The sequence below is a fragment of the Corythoichthys intestinalis genome, chromosome 2 (assembly GCF_030265065.1).
Source record: "Corythoichthys intestinalis isolate RoL2023-P3 chromosome 2, ASM3026506v1, whole genome shotgun sequence".
Classification (NCBI taxonomy): domain Eukaryota; kingdom Metazoa; phylum Chordata; class Actinopteri; order Syngnathiformes; family Syngnathidae; genus Corythoichthys; species Corythoichthys intestinalis.
The window spans coordinates 17,016,628-17,033,488 of record NC_080396.1 but is presented as its reverse complement, the minus strand read 5'-3'; the positions used below and the strand labels follow the sequence as shown (position 1 = coordinate 17,033,488).

Below are 16,861 nucleotides of genomic sequence, written 5' to 3'. Positions count from 1 at the left end.
AAATCTAGAGCGCATGGTTGTACTTTGGGTGTCAAATTCGACTAATGCAGGACGTTTCGCCGATGTAGAAGATTTTGGCAGGACACCAGTTAATATCTTTTGGTGTAAATATCCCATATTACAGTGAGGACAGCTGCGGATTATAGACTAGTGCGGCTTATCTATGAACAACTATCGTTTTCGTGTCAAAAATTTGGTGAGTGGCGGCTTATAGTCAGGCGCGCCTTAGACTGCGAAAACTACGGTATGTTTGCTAAATACCATCGTAGGTTCCACTCTCAAGCAGTAGTCCACATTCTTCCAGGTTCCGAAACTCTTCCACACTGATGAAGTTGTAGTCCACTCCTGGAACTTCTCCCTCTCTGGGCTGCCGAGTGGTACCTGCCAACAAGGGCAACGAGTGAACCGAAAATATAGTGGATATGTTCTGCATTGAACTTCAGTACATTGATGTGACATCCAGAGGGAGAACATTAAATATTTGATGTGGAGAAATAATCTGGAGCATAAGTGGATGACTCAGTCTAAAAATAGTTGACAAAATTCTACTCATATATAGGCAAGTTTCCTGAGCGAAACAAGGGGCAGCCCATCTTTTAAAATTTCTTCTCCGAATTTCCGGTTTAAACAGAACAACATGAAGTGCGGTTGAAGGAAGCAGTGCGTTTACAAAGTTAAAACTGCAAAATCAAGCCAGAGGAACCCACGGAATCTCCAAAAATGGATTCAGCATGGCGTAGATGAGACTCCGAGACTTTCTGTGCTGTGTGTGAACCCCTGGAAGCGCCTAAATATCTGGTTGGAAGTGGAATGTTTTTGATCAGCGACCAGCTAGTAGCTACAATGCGCCAGTGTGGATCTACCTCGCGATACGTCTTAAATCGAAACCAGCTGCAGAAAATTATTCAGAAAATAAGGATCCGCCTAAAGCGTATGTTCATTCGCTGCCACCCTCCCAGTTCAAATGGATTGGACGTCTATAGCCATCATTGGCAGCCAATGCCAAGCAATGAGGTAATTTTGGGCCATATAAGGTCATTGACCGGTGGATTTTCAGTTATTTCCTGTTAATTTTGGGGTATATTATGGGTTACTTCCTGTTTATTTTGAGTTACAGAACAGGAAGTGACTAGGGAATCACCCAAACGGGTAGGCAGTGACTTAAACTCAACAGGAAATTACCTGTAAATGTCCTAAAATGAACTGCAAGTGACCTATAAATGCCCTGAAAATCTGACAGAATGACTGTGACTGCTCTGGTTTCAAATAAACGAACATTCCCAGTTTAACCCTTTAAGGCCTGCAATATGAAGCAATTGTCAGAGAATCACAACATTTGAAAAATAAGGTCTTAATGATTAATTTTTTTCAAATTTGTAAAAAAGAAAAAATATTCATATGTGTAATGAGCACACTAATATCTATAGCCCTTGCTAAATCCTGTTTTTTTTTTTTTTCCTCATGGAAACTGCATATGCATGAGTTGACTTGCATCCATTATTCTTTTTTTTTTTTTTTTGGAGGAAAGATATTTCAAAATTCTGAATTACCGTAATTTCCCGAATATAACGCACACTTTTTCCCCCCAAAATCAACTTGTAATATCATGGTGCGCATTATACACGCGTACATGGATGGAGACAGAAAAATATGTATAATATATTAATTATATCGTATATATTAATTTATCCCTACTTCATGGCGTAGTGCCAAAACAGACCAAAATTGCCAGAATCACTCCAGTCTATAAATCCGGAGATAAAAATAACATGAATAATTATCGCCCAGTTGCCGTTCTACCAACGCTTTCTAAGGTACTAGAAAGAGTTGTGCACAATAGACTAAGCGAATACCTTGACAAGTTTCATATCATAACCAGTTCCCAATATGGCTTCAGGAAGAAGAATTCAACATGCATGGCCATTCTAGATCTTGTTGAAAAAATTAATGATGCCTTTGAGCAGGGCAAGTGCGGAGTGGGCATTTTTTTGGACTTATCTAAGGCTTTTGACACCATTGACCATAATATTTTACTGGAGAAAATGCATCACTATGGTATTAGAGGAATAGCATACAACTGGTTCAGAAGTTATTTATTCAGGCGACAACAATATGTTGGTATTAAAAATCATGTTTCACAAAAAAAGGAAATAAAATATGGAGTCCCCCAGGGTTCAATTTTGGGCCCACTGCTTTTTCTTATCTACATTAATGATTTTGTTTGCCGATGACACCAATTTGTTTGTTTCACATAAAAACCCATTAGACCTACAGCACATTTTAAACGCAGAGTTAATTAAAATAGATAGCTGGCTCAGATGCAACAAACTATCCCTCAACATCAACAAAACCAATTACATAGTATTTAGATCAAATAAGAAAGCAATTGACACAAACAGGATTTGTCTGAAAGTAAACAACGACAGTTTATCACAAGTCGATTCCACAAAGTTCCTGGGGGTCTTCATTGATAAGTCTCTCAATTTCAAATGCCATATAGAACATCTTATATCAACACTATCCAAATATGCTGGTCTATTCTTCAAAATAAGACACCATCTCCCTTTAACCGCACTTCTCACTTTGTACAAAACCTTATTTGAGCCCCATATCAACTACTGTAACATCATATGGTGCAACACGTTCCCCAGCCACCTAAAGAAATTGGAAACTCTGCAAAAGAAGATGGTACGGGCCATGTCCTGGGCTAGTTTTAATGCCCCCACCAACTCCTTGTTTTACAGTTTACGCCTTCTTCGACTCACTGAGTTGAACACATTTCATAACGCAGGTATAATGTTCCAAATTGTAAATAATATGAATAGCAAGCTCTCTGAACTCATTCCAGTCTGGACTCCTCTCCATACTCATAACACCAGAAATAAAGACCTCATCAGAGGAAAAAAGAGAAGACTTGTTTGCACTAGCCTGAGCATTGCAACTAGAGGTCCTCAGATTTGGAATGAGCTTGACGAAAATCTAAAAGTGTTGAAATCCATCTCCACCTTTTAAAATGATGCTAAAAAGCATTCTGATCAGTAAATACAACAACTCCAACATACGTAGGTTATAAATTCTTTTCTAGGGAAGTATTTCTTTTCATTTATTATTATTTATTTTTATTTTTATTTTTTTCTGTATGTGTGTGGGTGAATGAGAACACTGTAAAATACGACAACTCACCCTTCTGCTCATCTGATCTTTTTTTTTTTCTTGATTGCCTTGATGTACGCAGGCTCCTGACTATAAGCTTTTAGTAGCTTCTTAAGGAGACCTGACTCACACATAATCTTGGTTCAGCACTATGATATGATGTACAATTTGTAAATATGAATGTATGTGAATAAATTGAATTGAATTGAAAAAAAAAAAAATATATATATATATATATATATATATAAACCACTTTTTTTTTTTTTTTTTTTTTTGGACACGGCCATGCTATGTTGAAGAAACGTATGCGGCGATCCATTGCCGACCATTACGGTACGTTATGTCACCATTTTGTTTCGGTAATATTTCACTCTGATCGGCCGAATGATTTCGTCTGTGTTAAATTCTGCTTTTTTCACTCTTCATAAAGCACAGAATTTAGTTTCTTGAACTCATTTGAGTCAACGTTTATTGCAGCTCTACAACTTGGACATTAACAAACGTAACACAACACAGACTTCCTGTGTCCGTCAACTATATCTGTCCCTCGGGAAACTCAAACCCAAATAACAATAGTTCCTCTTGTTACAGTCTACAGCGAGGCGCTCTTTCCGATTTCCGACTTCAGTCCTCACTTTTATTTTACTGTATCAATCAAGAAACATTTATTCATCATGATGAAACGAGCAAGTCATACAGCAGCTTTTAAAAAGAAAGTCACATCTGTTTTGTTTTCTCCTAGGCCGACCATTATGGTACGTGACGTCACCATTTTGTTTCGGTAATACTTCACTCTAATCGGCCGAATGATTTCGTCTGTGTTAAATTCTGCTTTTTTCACTCTACATCAAGCAGTGAGCACAGAATTTAGTTTCTCGAACTCATTTGAGTCGACCTTTATTGCAGCTCCGCAACTTGGACCATGACAAATGTAAGCACACACACTTCCTGTGTCCGTCAACGATATCGGTCCCTCGGGAAACTCAAACCCAAATAACAATAGTTCCTATTGTTACTGTCGTGTTGACAGCGATGAGCTCTCACGGATTTCCGACTTTCCGATTTTCCGTTCTCATTTTCATTTTACCGTATCAATCCATGGAAGAAACATTTATTCATCATGATGAAACGAGCAAGTTATACAGCAGCCTTTAAAAGAAAAGTCACATCTGTTTTGTTTTCTCCTAGATTCTGGTAAGTTGGAGAAGTTGTCAAATCATATTTTACCGTAAATATTGTCAGTTTACGGTAATGTTTTGAACTATCAATGTGCTATGCTTGTGCTGTGTTTCACCAGTTAGTAAAATGACATTTCTGTATCTGTACATAAGCTCTGTTTTCTTGTATTCGTCTATTTATTGGTGCTAAAATTAGGGTGCGAGTGATACACGGGTACAATCATTTTCCCCAGATTTTACAAGTAAATTTGGGGTGTGCGTTATACACAGGTGCACCTTATATTCTGGTAGTCTCAAAATCATGAAATTCTAAGTGTATCAAATGTGATACATTTGGCAAGAAGGGGTTAAATGGATTGGGCGTGGTGCACCGTCAATGCAGCCTTAGAGTTAACTGAGACACTATTACGGTGGAAGATTTTGGTAGCAACTTGTTGGTTCCTTTTTATTATTATTATTTTTTTTTTTTTACACATTGACACCTTTATAAAACGATAACTCGATTATTGGAAGGAACATATCGATAACCTTTTGGGATACAAAGTATCACGATATATCACCATTTCGATATTTTGTCACACCCCTATCGTTATGATTGCTGATGGATGCGGTAGTTCCAAATAGTCTTTTTTGAGGGATTTTGATGAGTAATGTTACTCCAGCTCCACTGTTGTTTTGAATGGAAAAAATGTAAAACGGAAGTCGCAAGCAGAAATACGAAAATAAAGCAGAAACACCTCGGAAACTTGCCTATAGCATTTAAAAAGTATCGCATGTGTAAAAAAGACCTACTAAATTTTGCAAAAAGGTAACAACAATGTGATTTTCAAAAATGCTTATGTATTTTCATGATCAAGTTTATTTTTAAAGAAAGAACTTCAATTCTTTTGACTATTTCAGAACCCACATGGCTTTTCTTGTTCCTGTCGTTGGAGAAAAAGCAGTTGAAAGATTTTCTCCCATTTGTCATAAAGTTCCGCGGGAAAAAAAAAAATCCATGACAGCGAATATCAGTGGCTGTTAACATGAGACAATGTTGCAGTTCAATGTCTTCAAAGCTTGTAAAAAAACAAAAAAACAAAAAGTTCCCTCTTCTTATGTCGTCAACCTAAAGCAAGCCAGTGTTTTTGGTTCTGGGCCTTAACATCCCTGCAGTTACTTTTATAAAATAACAATGTTCCCAAACTGCTGCTTCTCATTAAGAACGTGCCATGTATTGCCCTGATGGTGCTCTCATTTGCGAGATGCTGGAAACACATTGTTATGGAAAATACTTCACGCTTCTTAACGCGCCAACTCCGCTTAGCATCATCTTAGCTGTAATCAGGGCTTTTACAGAGCCTGAGTCGAGTCGCTCTGCTATCTGGCCGCTGCGCGCACACTAGGGAATTTAACTTTGCATTTAATGTCCCCATTCATCATTTTCTTTCTACGCCAGCATCCATCCAGATGCTGCTGTGGGCCATCAGTTGTAAAACAGCTCAGTCCACTAAAGGGACAATGGGTTACTTTGGCTGATAGCAAAATGAAGATGTGAGTAAAAACTACGAAAAGAGAACATTCATCAAGTCAAAATCAGCTTTGTAATGTAAATTAAAAAAAACAAACAAACAAAGAAAAACTTCTCGTAAAGACCCGGTGTCCACATAGGTGGACATAACATTTAAGGTCATCTAGGCCACAATATTAAAATTTGATATGCGAGTGTGGCCTACATAACCCAAAATGTGATGTGTATATACAGTGCTGGCCAAAAGTATTGGCACCCCTGCAGTTCTGTCAGATAATGCTCAATTTCTCCCAGAAAATAGTTGCAATTACACATGCTTTGGTAGTAATATCATTTATTTTGCTTGCAATGAAAAGCCACAAAAGAGGATGGAAAAAAAATTTAATCATTATCATTTTACACAAAACTCCAAAAATGGGCCAGACAAAAGTATTGGCACCCCTAGAAAAATCATGTGATGCTTCTCTAATTCGTGTAATTAACAGCACCTGTACTTATCTGTGGCATATAACAGGTAGTGGCAATAACTAAATCACACTTGCAATGAGTTAAAATGGATTAAAGTTGACTCAACCTCTTGTGTGTACCACATTGAGCATGGAGAAAAGAAACAAGACCAAAGAACTGTCTGAGGACTTGAGAAGCAAAATTGTGAGGAAGCGTGGGCAATCTCAAGGCTACAAGTCCATCTCCAAGGACCTGAATGTTTCTGTGTCTACCTTGCGCAGTGTCATCAATAAGTGTAAAGCCCATGGCACTGTGGCTAACCTCCCTAGATGTGGACAGAAAAGAAAAATTGACGGGTAATTTCAATGAAAGATTGTGCGGATGGTGAATAAAGAACCTCGACTAACATCCAAACAAGTTCAAGCTGTCCGGCAGTCCGAGGGCATAACAGTGTCGACCCTTACTATCCATCAGTGTCTGAATGAAAAGAGACTCTATGGTAGGATACCCAGGAAGACCCCACTTCTGACCCAGACACATAAAAAAGCCAGGCTGCACTTTGCCAAAACTTACCTGAGAAAAAGCCAAAAACATTTTGGAAGTATGTTCTCTGGTCACATGAGACAAAAGTAGAGCTTTTTGGGGAAAAGGCATGAACATAGAGTTTACAGGGGAAAAAAACGAGGCCTTCAAAGAAAAGAACACTGTCCCCACAGTCAAACATGGCGGAGGTTCCCTGATGTTTTGGGGTTGCTTTGCTGCCTCTGGAACTGGACTGCTTGACCGCGTGCATGGCATTATGAAGTCTGAAGACTTCATACTATTATTGTAGCATAATGTAGGGTCCAGTGTGAGAAAGCTGGGTCTCCCTCAGAGGTCATGGGTCTTCCAGCAGGACAATGACCCAAAACACACTTGAAAAAGCAATAGAAAATGGCTTGAGAGAAAGCACTGGAGACTTCTAAGTGGACTGCAATGAGTCCAGACCTAAATCCCACAGAACACCTGTGGAGAGATCTGAAAATGGCAGTTTGGAGAAGGCACCCTTCAAATCTCAGGACCAGGAGCAGTGGCCAAAGAAGAATGGTCTAAAATTCCAGCAGAGCATTGTAAGAAACTCACGGTTATTTGCAGTTATTTTGTCTAAAGGTTGTGCTACCGAGTATTGGGCTGAGGGTGCCAAATGCTAGGGAGTTTTGTGTAAAATGATAATGATTTACATTTTTTCTTTATTCTCTTTTGTGTTTATTCATTGCAAGCAAAATAAATGAAGATATTTCTACCAAAGCATTTGTAATTGCAATCATTTTCTGGGAGAAATTGAGCATTATCTGACAGGATTGTAGGGGTGCCATACTTTGGGTGAGCACTGTATGTGGATGCCAGGCTTCAATTTTAATTGGATTCAAAAAAACAAACAAAAAAAAAAAAACACACAAAAAAAAAAAAAAAAAATATATATATATATATATATAAAATCAATTCTTATTGTTTATATTTTTTAATATAATGTCTTTTTTTTTATGAATAAATAAAATTTTAAATTAATAAAATGTTAATGAAAAAAACAAATATACTCTGGTTATGGCACCCATTAACAATAATTTAATTTAAAAAATAATCACAGTATTAAACTCATTGCCTGCCAATGACAACGATAAACGTCCAAAAATTGGAAGGACTAGCTGTGAATGCCCATGTTTCAGTGGCATTGATGGCGTTAGCTGTCCAATCCATATTGACCGGGAGGGCTGACATAGACTATTTGCTGTCAGCCTCTCACAGTAAAAATGGCTTGGATTGGACGTCTATCACAGTCAATGGCAACGTCAATGGCAGGGATATACTGTACTGTACTGTAATATTATTTTATTATCCGGGCCCTTACGTGCAGATGTGATGGTAAAGGTCAGCCAAATGACACTGCTAAAACATTTGAAAACTTCTCTCTTAAATTATGAGCTTCAAGGGACACTATTTTTTCATTCACTCCATTTCTTTTTGTTTTCCATTTGCCAGTGAGACATCCAATGATGATTCCCCAGCCATGACTGATATATCGTATGGCAATAAGGATGGAGTTTGGGATTCAGCCAAGCTGTGATGGATTACTTTGTGGTGCCGGACCACTGGCACTGTTGAGCTCCTGTCATCTTTATAAGAGCCAAGTACAGGCTTCAGCGTGTTTGGGGATAGAGGAAGTCATACTTCCATCACCTTTCACTGTGCTGCAAAAGCTCATGCTCATGTCGACTAGCATGAGCAGCCAGACAGCTATATTTCACGTGTAGCAAAACTACATTAGCGAGCCAAATTTATCGTCCAGGGCAAAGCTTGTAGACAGCTCATTGTTGCTGAATATTAATTTATTAGAATACTAAATTACTGACTGCCTAATAAATCACATACAATACAGATAATACATTAGAACTATTGCCGTGTGATCAGCAACCTAAGAGGCATCTTGGCTGAGCTACAAATATTTACAGTGGGGAAAATAAGTATTTAGTCAACCACCAATTGTGCAAGTTCTCCTACTTGAAAAGATTAGAGAGGCCTGTAATTGTCAACATGGGTAAACCTCAACCATGAGAGACAGAATGTGGAAAAAAAAAACAGAAAATCACATTGTTTGATTTTTAAATAATTTATTTCCAAATTAGAGCGGAAAATGAGTATTTGGTCACCTACAAACAAGCAAGATTTCAGGCTGTCAAAGAGGTCTAACTTCTTCTAACGAGGTCTAACGAGGCTCCACTCGTTACCTGTATTAATGACACCTCTTTGAACTCATTATTGGTATAATAGACACCTGCCCACAATCTCAGTCACACTCCAAACTCCACTTGGCCAAAACCAAAGAGCTGACGAACGACACCAGAAACAAAATTGTAGACCTGCACCAGAATGGGAAGACTGAATCTGCAATAGGTAAAACGCTTGGTGTAAAGAAATCAACTGTGGGAGCAATTATTAGAAAATTGAAGACATACATGACCACTGATAATCTCCCTCGATCTGGGGCTCCATGCAAGATCTCACCCCGTGGCGTCAAAATGATAACAAGAACGGTGAGCAAAAATCCCAGAACCACATGGGGGGACCTAGTGAATGACCTACAGAGAGCTGGGACCAAAGTAACAAAGGCTACTATCAGTAACACAATGCGCCACAAAAATCCTGCACTGCCAGACGTGTCCCCCTGCTGGAGCCAGTACACGTCCAGGCCCGTCTGCGGTTCGCTACAGAGCATTTGGATGATCCAGAAAAGGACTGGGAGAATGTGTTATGGTCAGATGAAACCAAAATAGAACTTTTTGGTAGAAACGCAGGTTCTCGTGTTTGGAGGAGAAAGAATACTGAATTGCATCCGTAGAACACCATACCCACTGTGAAGCATGGGGGTGGAAACATCATGCTTTGGGGCTGTTTTTCTGCAAAGGGACCAGGACGACTGATCTGTGTAAAGGAAAGAATGAATGGGACCATATATCGAGAGATTTTGAGTGAAAATCTCCTTCCATCAACAAGGGCTTTGGAGATAAAACGTGGCTGGGTCTTTCAGCATGACAATGATCCCAAACACACAGCCAGGGCAACAAAGGAGTGGCTTCGTAAGAAGCATTTCAAGGTCCTGGAGTGGCCTTGCCAGTCTCTAGATCTCAACCCCATAGAAAATCTGTGGAGGGAGTTGAAAGTCCGTGTTGCCTAATGACAGCCCCAAAATATCTCTACTCTAGAGGAGATCTGCATGGAGGAATGGGCCAAAATACCAGCAACAGGGTGTGAAAAGCTTGTGAAGAGTTACAGAAAACGTTTGGCCTCCGTTATTGCCAACAAAGGGTACATAACAAAGTATTGGGATGAACTTTTGGTATTGACCAAATACTTGTTTTCCACCATGATTTGCAAATAAATTCTTTAAAAATCAAACAATGTGATTTTCTGTTTTTTTCCCCCCACATTCTGTCTCTCATGGTTGAGGTTTACCCATGTTGACAATTACAGGCGTCTCTAATATTTTCAAGTGGGAGAACTTGCACAATTAGTGGTTGATTAAATACTTATTTGCCCCACTGTATAACAATAGAGACTATATTCAACAATTGATAGCCAATGTCCATCATTGTGGGGATGGTGTGGCTCAGTGGCAGAGTAGCTGTCCCCCAACCCAGAGGTTGTGGGTTCGATTCTCTACCCTGATGAACTCACCTAAGTATCCTTGAGCAAGATACTGCTGCGTCACCAGTAGGTAGACGGCGATGTAGTGTAAAGCGCTTTGAGCGCCATGAAAGGTGGAAAAGCGCTATACAAGTATAACACCACCATTACCATTGTCATCATCAATGCTGTAATTAAAGTTATTTCTCTATTACTCACAGGGAATAGTGCGCAGGTACAAGTTGTCCCTGATAACCTGCTGTAGCTTGTGATCCAGAGACCCCTTCTGGAACTGCAGACTGAGGTAGTGATGCAAATCCGCATTCAGCACCTTCCCTAGAAGAGGAATACCAGAATTTCAATACAGCAAATAAGGGTGTAACAAAATATCGAAATTGTGATACATCGTGATACTTCGCATCCCAAAGGTTATAGATATGCTCATACCAAGAATCGAGATATACCGTCGCTATAACAAATTTTAGTAGGCGATATGCGATATTTTTGTCTTTTTTTTTTTTTTTTTTAACCAATTCAACCACTAACATAATGACAATACATCCTAGCAAATCACCCATTCAAAGGCAATAAATTGTTGTTCTTAAATAAAGACACAAACTATATTAAAAATAATAGATATTAAAACAAAAAAACCCAGAATGCATAAGGAGTCATTTGAAAGCTAGATAAGTGCAGAATATGAAATAGGTGAGAAACCTAAAGACATTTTAGTTCTCTGCCAATTAGAGCCAGTCACAAGTGTTTATTTGATCCAAAATAACTGTCATCTTGTCCTGCAAAGTGCACGTTAGCAAATTTGAAGCCAAATCATTCATTGCCAATCAGATTTTTTCATAATAGGTGTCATTTTGAAGCTATTCTTAGTGTAGAATCTGAAGTATGTGAGATTAACTCTAGAAATCTTTATTTTCATGTTGAACATGACGTGCTTTTATTTTGAAATGTTCACTGGAAATATGTTCTCTAAGCCGCTAACCATAAGCTTTACACTACGTAAAAAAAAAAAAAAAAAAACAAAGGTAAAAAAAACTTTTCTCTTTTTGTCATGTATGTGGTATCAGTAATAGATTTTTTTTATCTTTTGTTTTTCGCATCGTTTGCAAGTTTTGCGTTCTGGAGATGAGTGGTTAGTACATTGTCTTTTTTCCATTAGCCTCAAGATAGCAATGCTAATGTTTTACAATGTTTAATATAGAAGTGTTTCCTTAATTTGTACCTCTGAACTTTAATTCTATGGCTTGTTGATGACCAATAAACATCTGTGAAAGAAACTGGAGTCTCATATGCAACCAACACACATGTGTGCCGAGTGCACACACCTAACGCAAACACATGCACGCACAAATGTATCCACGCACGCACACACGCACGCACGCACGCACGCACGCACGCACACATGTGACAATAAATCGCAGCCGGGAAAACTACCACCCTCATTTCTATTTACCGTGCGATAAATGGACTTATTGCATATCACCACAGGGTTAGATATTGTTTTAAAAAGGTGTCAGTGTTTTAAAAAAAGGAAGCAACATGTTGCTACCAAAATCTTCCACAAGTTAAAACTGTCTCAGTTAAGTCTATGGCTCATTGACGGCGCTCGACGCCCCATCCATTAAGACCGGAAAGGGCGAATGAACGTTCGTTCGCTCGAAACCAGAGCATTCAAAGTCACTCTTTCCGATTTTGGCGGCATTTACAGGTCACTTTCTGTTCATTTTAGGGCATTTACAAGTCACTTCAGGTTGAGTTTTGAGTCACAGCCTATTCATTCCCAGGTTACTTCCTGTTCTGTAACCCAAAATCAACAGAAAGTGACCCATAAAACAGGCGAATGAACATTCGTTTGTTGGAAACCAGCGGTTTCACAGTCACTCCAATTTTCGGGGCATTTACAGATCACTTTCTGATCATTTTTGGGCATTTACAGGTCACTTCCTGTTCTGTAACCCAAAATCAACTGGAAGTCGACCCATAAAATGCTCTGGAAGTCGACCCATAAAATGCTCCAAAATCAACAGGAAGTGACCCTGAAATTCCCCCAAATCAACACTTTATGACCTGAAATGGCCCAAAATTACCCCGTTGCATGGCATTGGCTGCCACTGATGGCCACAGAAGTGGGAGGGGTTCATTCTCTGCCACCCTCCCATTTCATATGGATTGGATGTCTACTAGTGATAAACTTACAGCAGAAGGATGAAGATAGCCTGTTTATCTGTTTAGTAGTTTGTAAGATGTGCTTTAATGCTTTTGCACACTAACAGTATTTACAATAATTAAACCAATTATGTGTGTTTAAAACTAGGTGTTATGATTATGTTTTCTCATGTAACAGTCTATTCGCTTGTGCTTTAGTGCTTACACAAAGAAAAGAGTAAGGTTTCTGTTTTCAGTAAACGTCACCATAATGTTTCATTCTGGTTTCTGTTCTCAGTAAACGATACCATAACAGCTATTTCTCAGTAAACGAAACTTACGCATGTGCAATGAATGCTCTCCCACTTGTCAATAAAAGACGCAACCCCAGGGAGGGGGCTGAGAGAGGCTCACTGTGAGCAAGCGTGCTGCGCTGTCGACCCTCTCCCTGGTGGCCGCCAGTAAAAATTTTATCTCCGTCTCAAGTCTGATCTTTCCTCCGTCCTTTCCTAGGTCTTTGTTGTTTTCTTTGTTCAAGTATTAAGTTTAGACCTAACATAGTTGTTTTGTAGAATGATTTCCTGACCAATGTATCGATAATTGTTGTATCGCCATATCGTGAGATCATCGTTATCGTGAGCTTTGTATCGTATTGCATCGTGAATTACCAAGAGGTCCCCACCCCTAACAACAAATACTTTAAAATTATGCTTATGATAGAAAAAATCTCAAATTTTGAGAGTTTGTGGCTGCTAAAGGTATGAGTGGTATTATGTACTACAGTATATACTGCACATACTATTGTATTTACATACAGCAAGAGTGTCAAACTCAAGGCCTGGGGTTAGATCCGGCCCCCTACATCATTTTGTGTGGTCTGCAGGCGCAAATCATGTGTATCAACTTAATGTTTTTTATGAAAATGTCAAAGATACAGATTGTAAGTTTGGAAAACAGAACATTGAGATATTGCATGCAAGTCACTGATTGTGCAGTGGTAAATTTGCCTGACTTTGGCACAGACAGTGTAGGATCATTAACATAATTAACATTCTGGTAAAGCGATCCATGGATTGAAAGACTTGTATTTCTTAAAAGATAAATGTTAGCACAAGTTATAGAAATTTTATATTAAAACCCCTCTTAATTTTTTCGTATTAATAAAATTTGTAAAATTTTCGATCAAAAAATAAACTAGTAGTTCGCTATTGTTGATGTCAATAATTACACAATGGTCATGGTGCTGAAACCCATAAAATCAGTCACAACCAAGCGCCAGCAGAGGGCGACAAAACACCAAAAAGCACAAGTAACAAGTGGAGATGACACTGTGCTGTCATTTTAATCTGTTTGAGCGGGGCATGTGCGTTAAATGCGTCAAATATTTTAACGTGATTAATTTTAAAAATTAATTACCGCCCGTTAAAGCGATAATTTTGACAGCCCTAAATTATGTACAAAATTTTTAATCAAGTAAAAAAGAAAAGAAAGAATGTAATTTTCATTGGCAATAACTGAAGAACACATTTGTTTTAGAGGATGAAAAACAGTGATGCTAGAGTATCATTTATGAAGATGGTTCTTACTCAACATTTGGTTGCTCAAAAATGTTGGCAGTGTTGCAGCCATAAGAAGCTGATATTTCATCTGGACCTTTAACCAACTCACGTATGTCTGCTTTTTCACTGAAATAGTTTAGTGACTGTGGTATAGCTATGCCAACAGACACACAGCTCACTGTTACGCAACTTTTTACCAGAACAATGAGGGTGAGGAATTTGGGTCAAGGGAATATAAGCTGGGTCTCAATGCACGTCGTACATCATAAGCCACAAGCCTGCGGTCCGCATTCCCAGAAGCTGAAATGTGGAAGAAAACTATGACTAAAAGTACGAAAAAAACAATGCAATGTGGTTCACATGTTATCTTACTTAGGAACCCCCAGAAAGGATTAGCTGGTTTTAGCTGTGACAATAGAGGTTACTAATTACAGAGGGTATCCCATAGGGTCAAAAAAAAAAAAAAAAAAAAAAAAAAAAATCAATTTCTCATTGGCAAACACATGCAAATCACCTACCCTATTTAAAGCCAACGCCAACTCCAGTGCTCAGAACAGGGCAGTCTTTGTGGCCCGCCTGTCAGGTTGTGTTAGCGTGCTACATCATATCTCCATAGACAGAGAGAGGCAGAGAAAAAGGGAGGGAGCAGTACCTTGAAGCTTCCCGTTAACTTAGATGGCAGCACAACGCTGGCCTGCCAGGGTCATAGTTTGAGGCATGTGAGACACAATACAAGTCTTTGTGCCTTGTCATGTGGCTATTAGACACATACCGGTGGGTGAGAGGGGTGCACTTTAGGGTTGGAGAATCATTAAACGCGGAGGAAGGGCAGGGATGAGGGGGGGATTTGTTGGTAGATAGGACTACTGTAATGATGATGCATGGGAGTGTACAGTGGAAACATGGCTTGTCCCAATCCTCCTCTCATCATTAGTCTAGGACTCCATCTCTTGTCCTCGTCTTCCTTGTTGCAGATATTTATCATTCCTGGTGGATCCAAGTGAGACTGCTCCCACCTTTGTTTGAGATCACCTTCAAAGATACCTGAAACCCACATCTTATTGGCCTTTCTCCTTACTACACTACTTCCTTGTTTAAAACATTTGATTTACAAAGTTTCCACTTTAATCTGTGTATGACTCAAGCTAGTTTTACTTGTTTAGTAACCATGATACAGATGCTGAACTAGAACTATTCTACCAGGTGTGAGAATACATGTGTCCTGCACTATATAAAAATGAAAATAGCACAATATCTACAAAGAAACCCACACAGTACTAAAAAGTAGTCAATCTGTATATATGCATATATGAATGCAACTGTAATTTATTTTAATGGTTATTCAAGCTATTGCTGCCCCCATGAGGATAAGGGTGTACAGACTAATACTTATATAAACTCTCGCAGAAAATAAAATAGCAGACAAGTGAGACGCGAACTAATGATACTGTTTACTGACCTGAGGTAGTTTCAGTGTCTCTAATCAGATATCATTCAAAAGGTGAGTTTTTGCTTTGAGCAATAATTCTTTTCTTTTTTTCTGGGTGGGGGTGCTCTTGTAATTTGGAAATTTGAGTTCAAACATATTTTGTAATCACAATAGGAATGTGCCGGTATGAGAAGAGATTCTGATGTTCTGATGGTATGATAACCTTAAGCAAAAATATCACTGTTTCACTGTATGACGGTATTGCAATTACCGTAATTTCTGGACTATAAGGCACACCTGACTATAAGCCGCCACCCACCAAATTTGACACGAAAACGGCATTTGTTCATAGATAAGCCGCACAGGACTATAAGCCGCAGTTGTCCTCATTGTATTATGGGATATTCACACAAAAAGATATTAACTGGTAACACTTCATTTGACAATGGCATCATAAGACTGTCATGAGACCAAATGAACCACCATTAAGCTTTGAACCAATTGGGTGCAAAGCCTTATTGTTTTTAAAAGCTTCATTTGGCCACCACTGCTCCCTTGAGGGAAACAGTCAACCTCTGCTGCCACCTGCTTTCAACACTGTTATCATCCAACATTCCTCCTAGCATGCATTGCGGCGCTACAGATGTAAATAACAATCATGTTCTGTGCTAATTATTTCTTCAGTTACTGTTCCAGTTGGTTCATTAGTTGCTAGTTATGGTATTTAGTAACATTGTCTTGGATAGTGGTGCCATAATACTGTCATATGACAGTCATAATTATTACATGACAATGTCATAAGCATTAATGAATGCTTATAATAGAGGTCGGTTCGTGTCATCTAGCAAATTATCTCACTTTTGAATGGCCGTAAAAAAATCTGAGCTGGACATAAATGGAGCTAGTGAAATAATATGCCACATGACACATATTGACATCTGTCATAAGCATTCAGTAATGCCCATGATAGTGTCATGTCATAATTATGATGTTCTTATGACAGTCTTATGATGCCGCTGTAAAATAAAGTGTTACCTATTAGCCCAAATAAATCAACAAATAAGCCGCACTGGACTATAAGCCACAGGATTCAAAATGAGGGAAACAAGTAGCGGCTTATAGTCCGAAAATTAGGGTACAGCTTTAAAGTGCCTATGATAGCAAAAAGCATGTTTATTCCATATTTTACGCACTATTATATGCTCCTGAATGAAATTGACCACTTGGATGTATGTGGAAGCGATCGATTTATATATTCAATTTT

At 38.7% G+C, this 16,861-nt stretch overlaps 1 protein-coding gene across 7 annotated transcripts in view; it reads right to left on the bottom strand.

Moving 5' to 3' along the window:
* The window catches only part of magi3a (membrane associated guanylate kinase, WW and PDZ domain containing 3a), a 242,252-nt gene that overhangs the window by 93,892 nt on the left and 131,499 nt on the right, over window positions 1-16,861 (bottom strand). For all 7 annotated transcript variants that reach the window (XM_057829581.1, XM_057829582.1, XM_057829576.1 and 4 more), the window contains exons 2-3: window positions 10,669-10,785; window positions 262-381 (exon numbers count right to left, since the gene is read on the bottom strand). In XM_057829581.1, coding sequence (XP_057685564.1) covers window positions 262-381; window positions 10,669-10,785 — 237 coding nt within the window. The remainder of the gene's footprint in view (window positions 1-261; window positions 382-10,668; window positions 10,786-16,861) is intronic.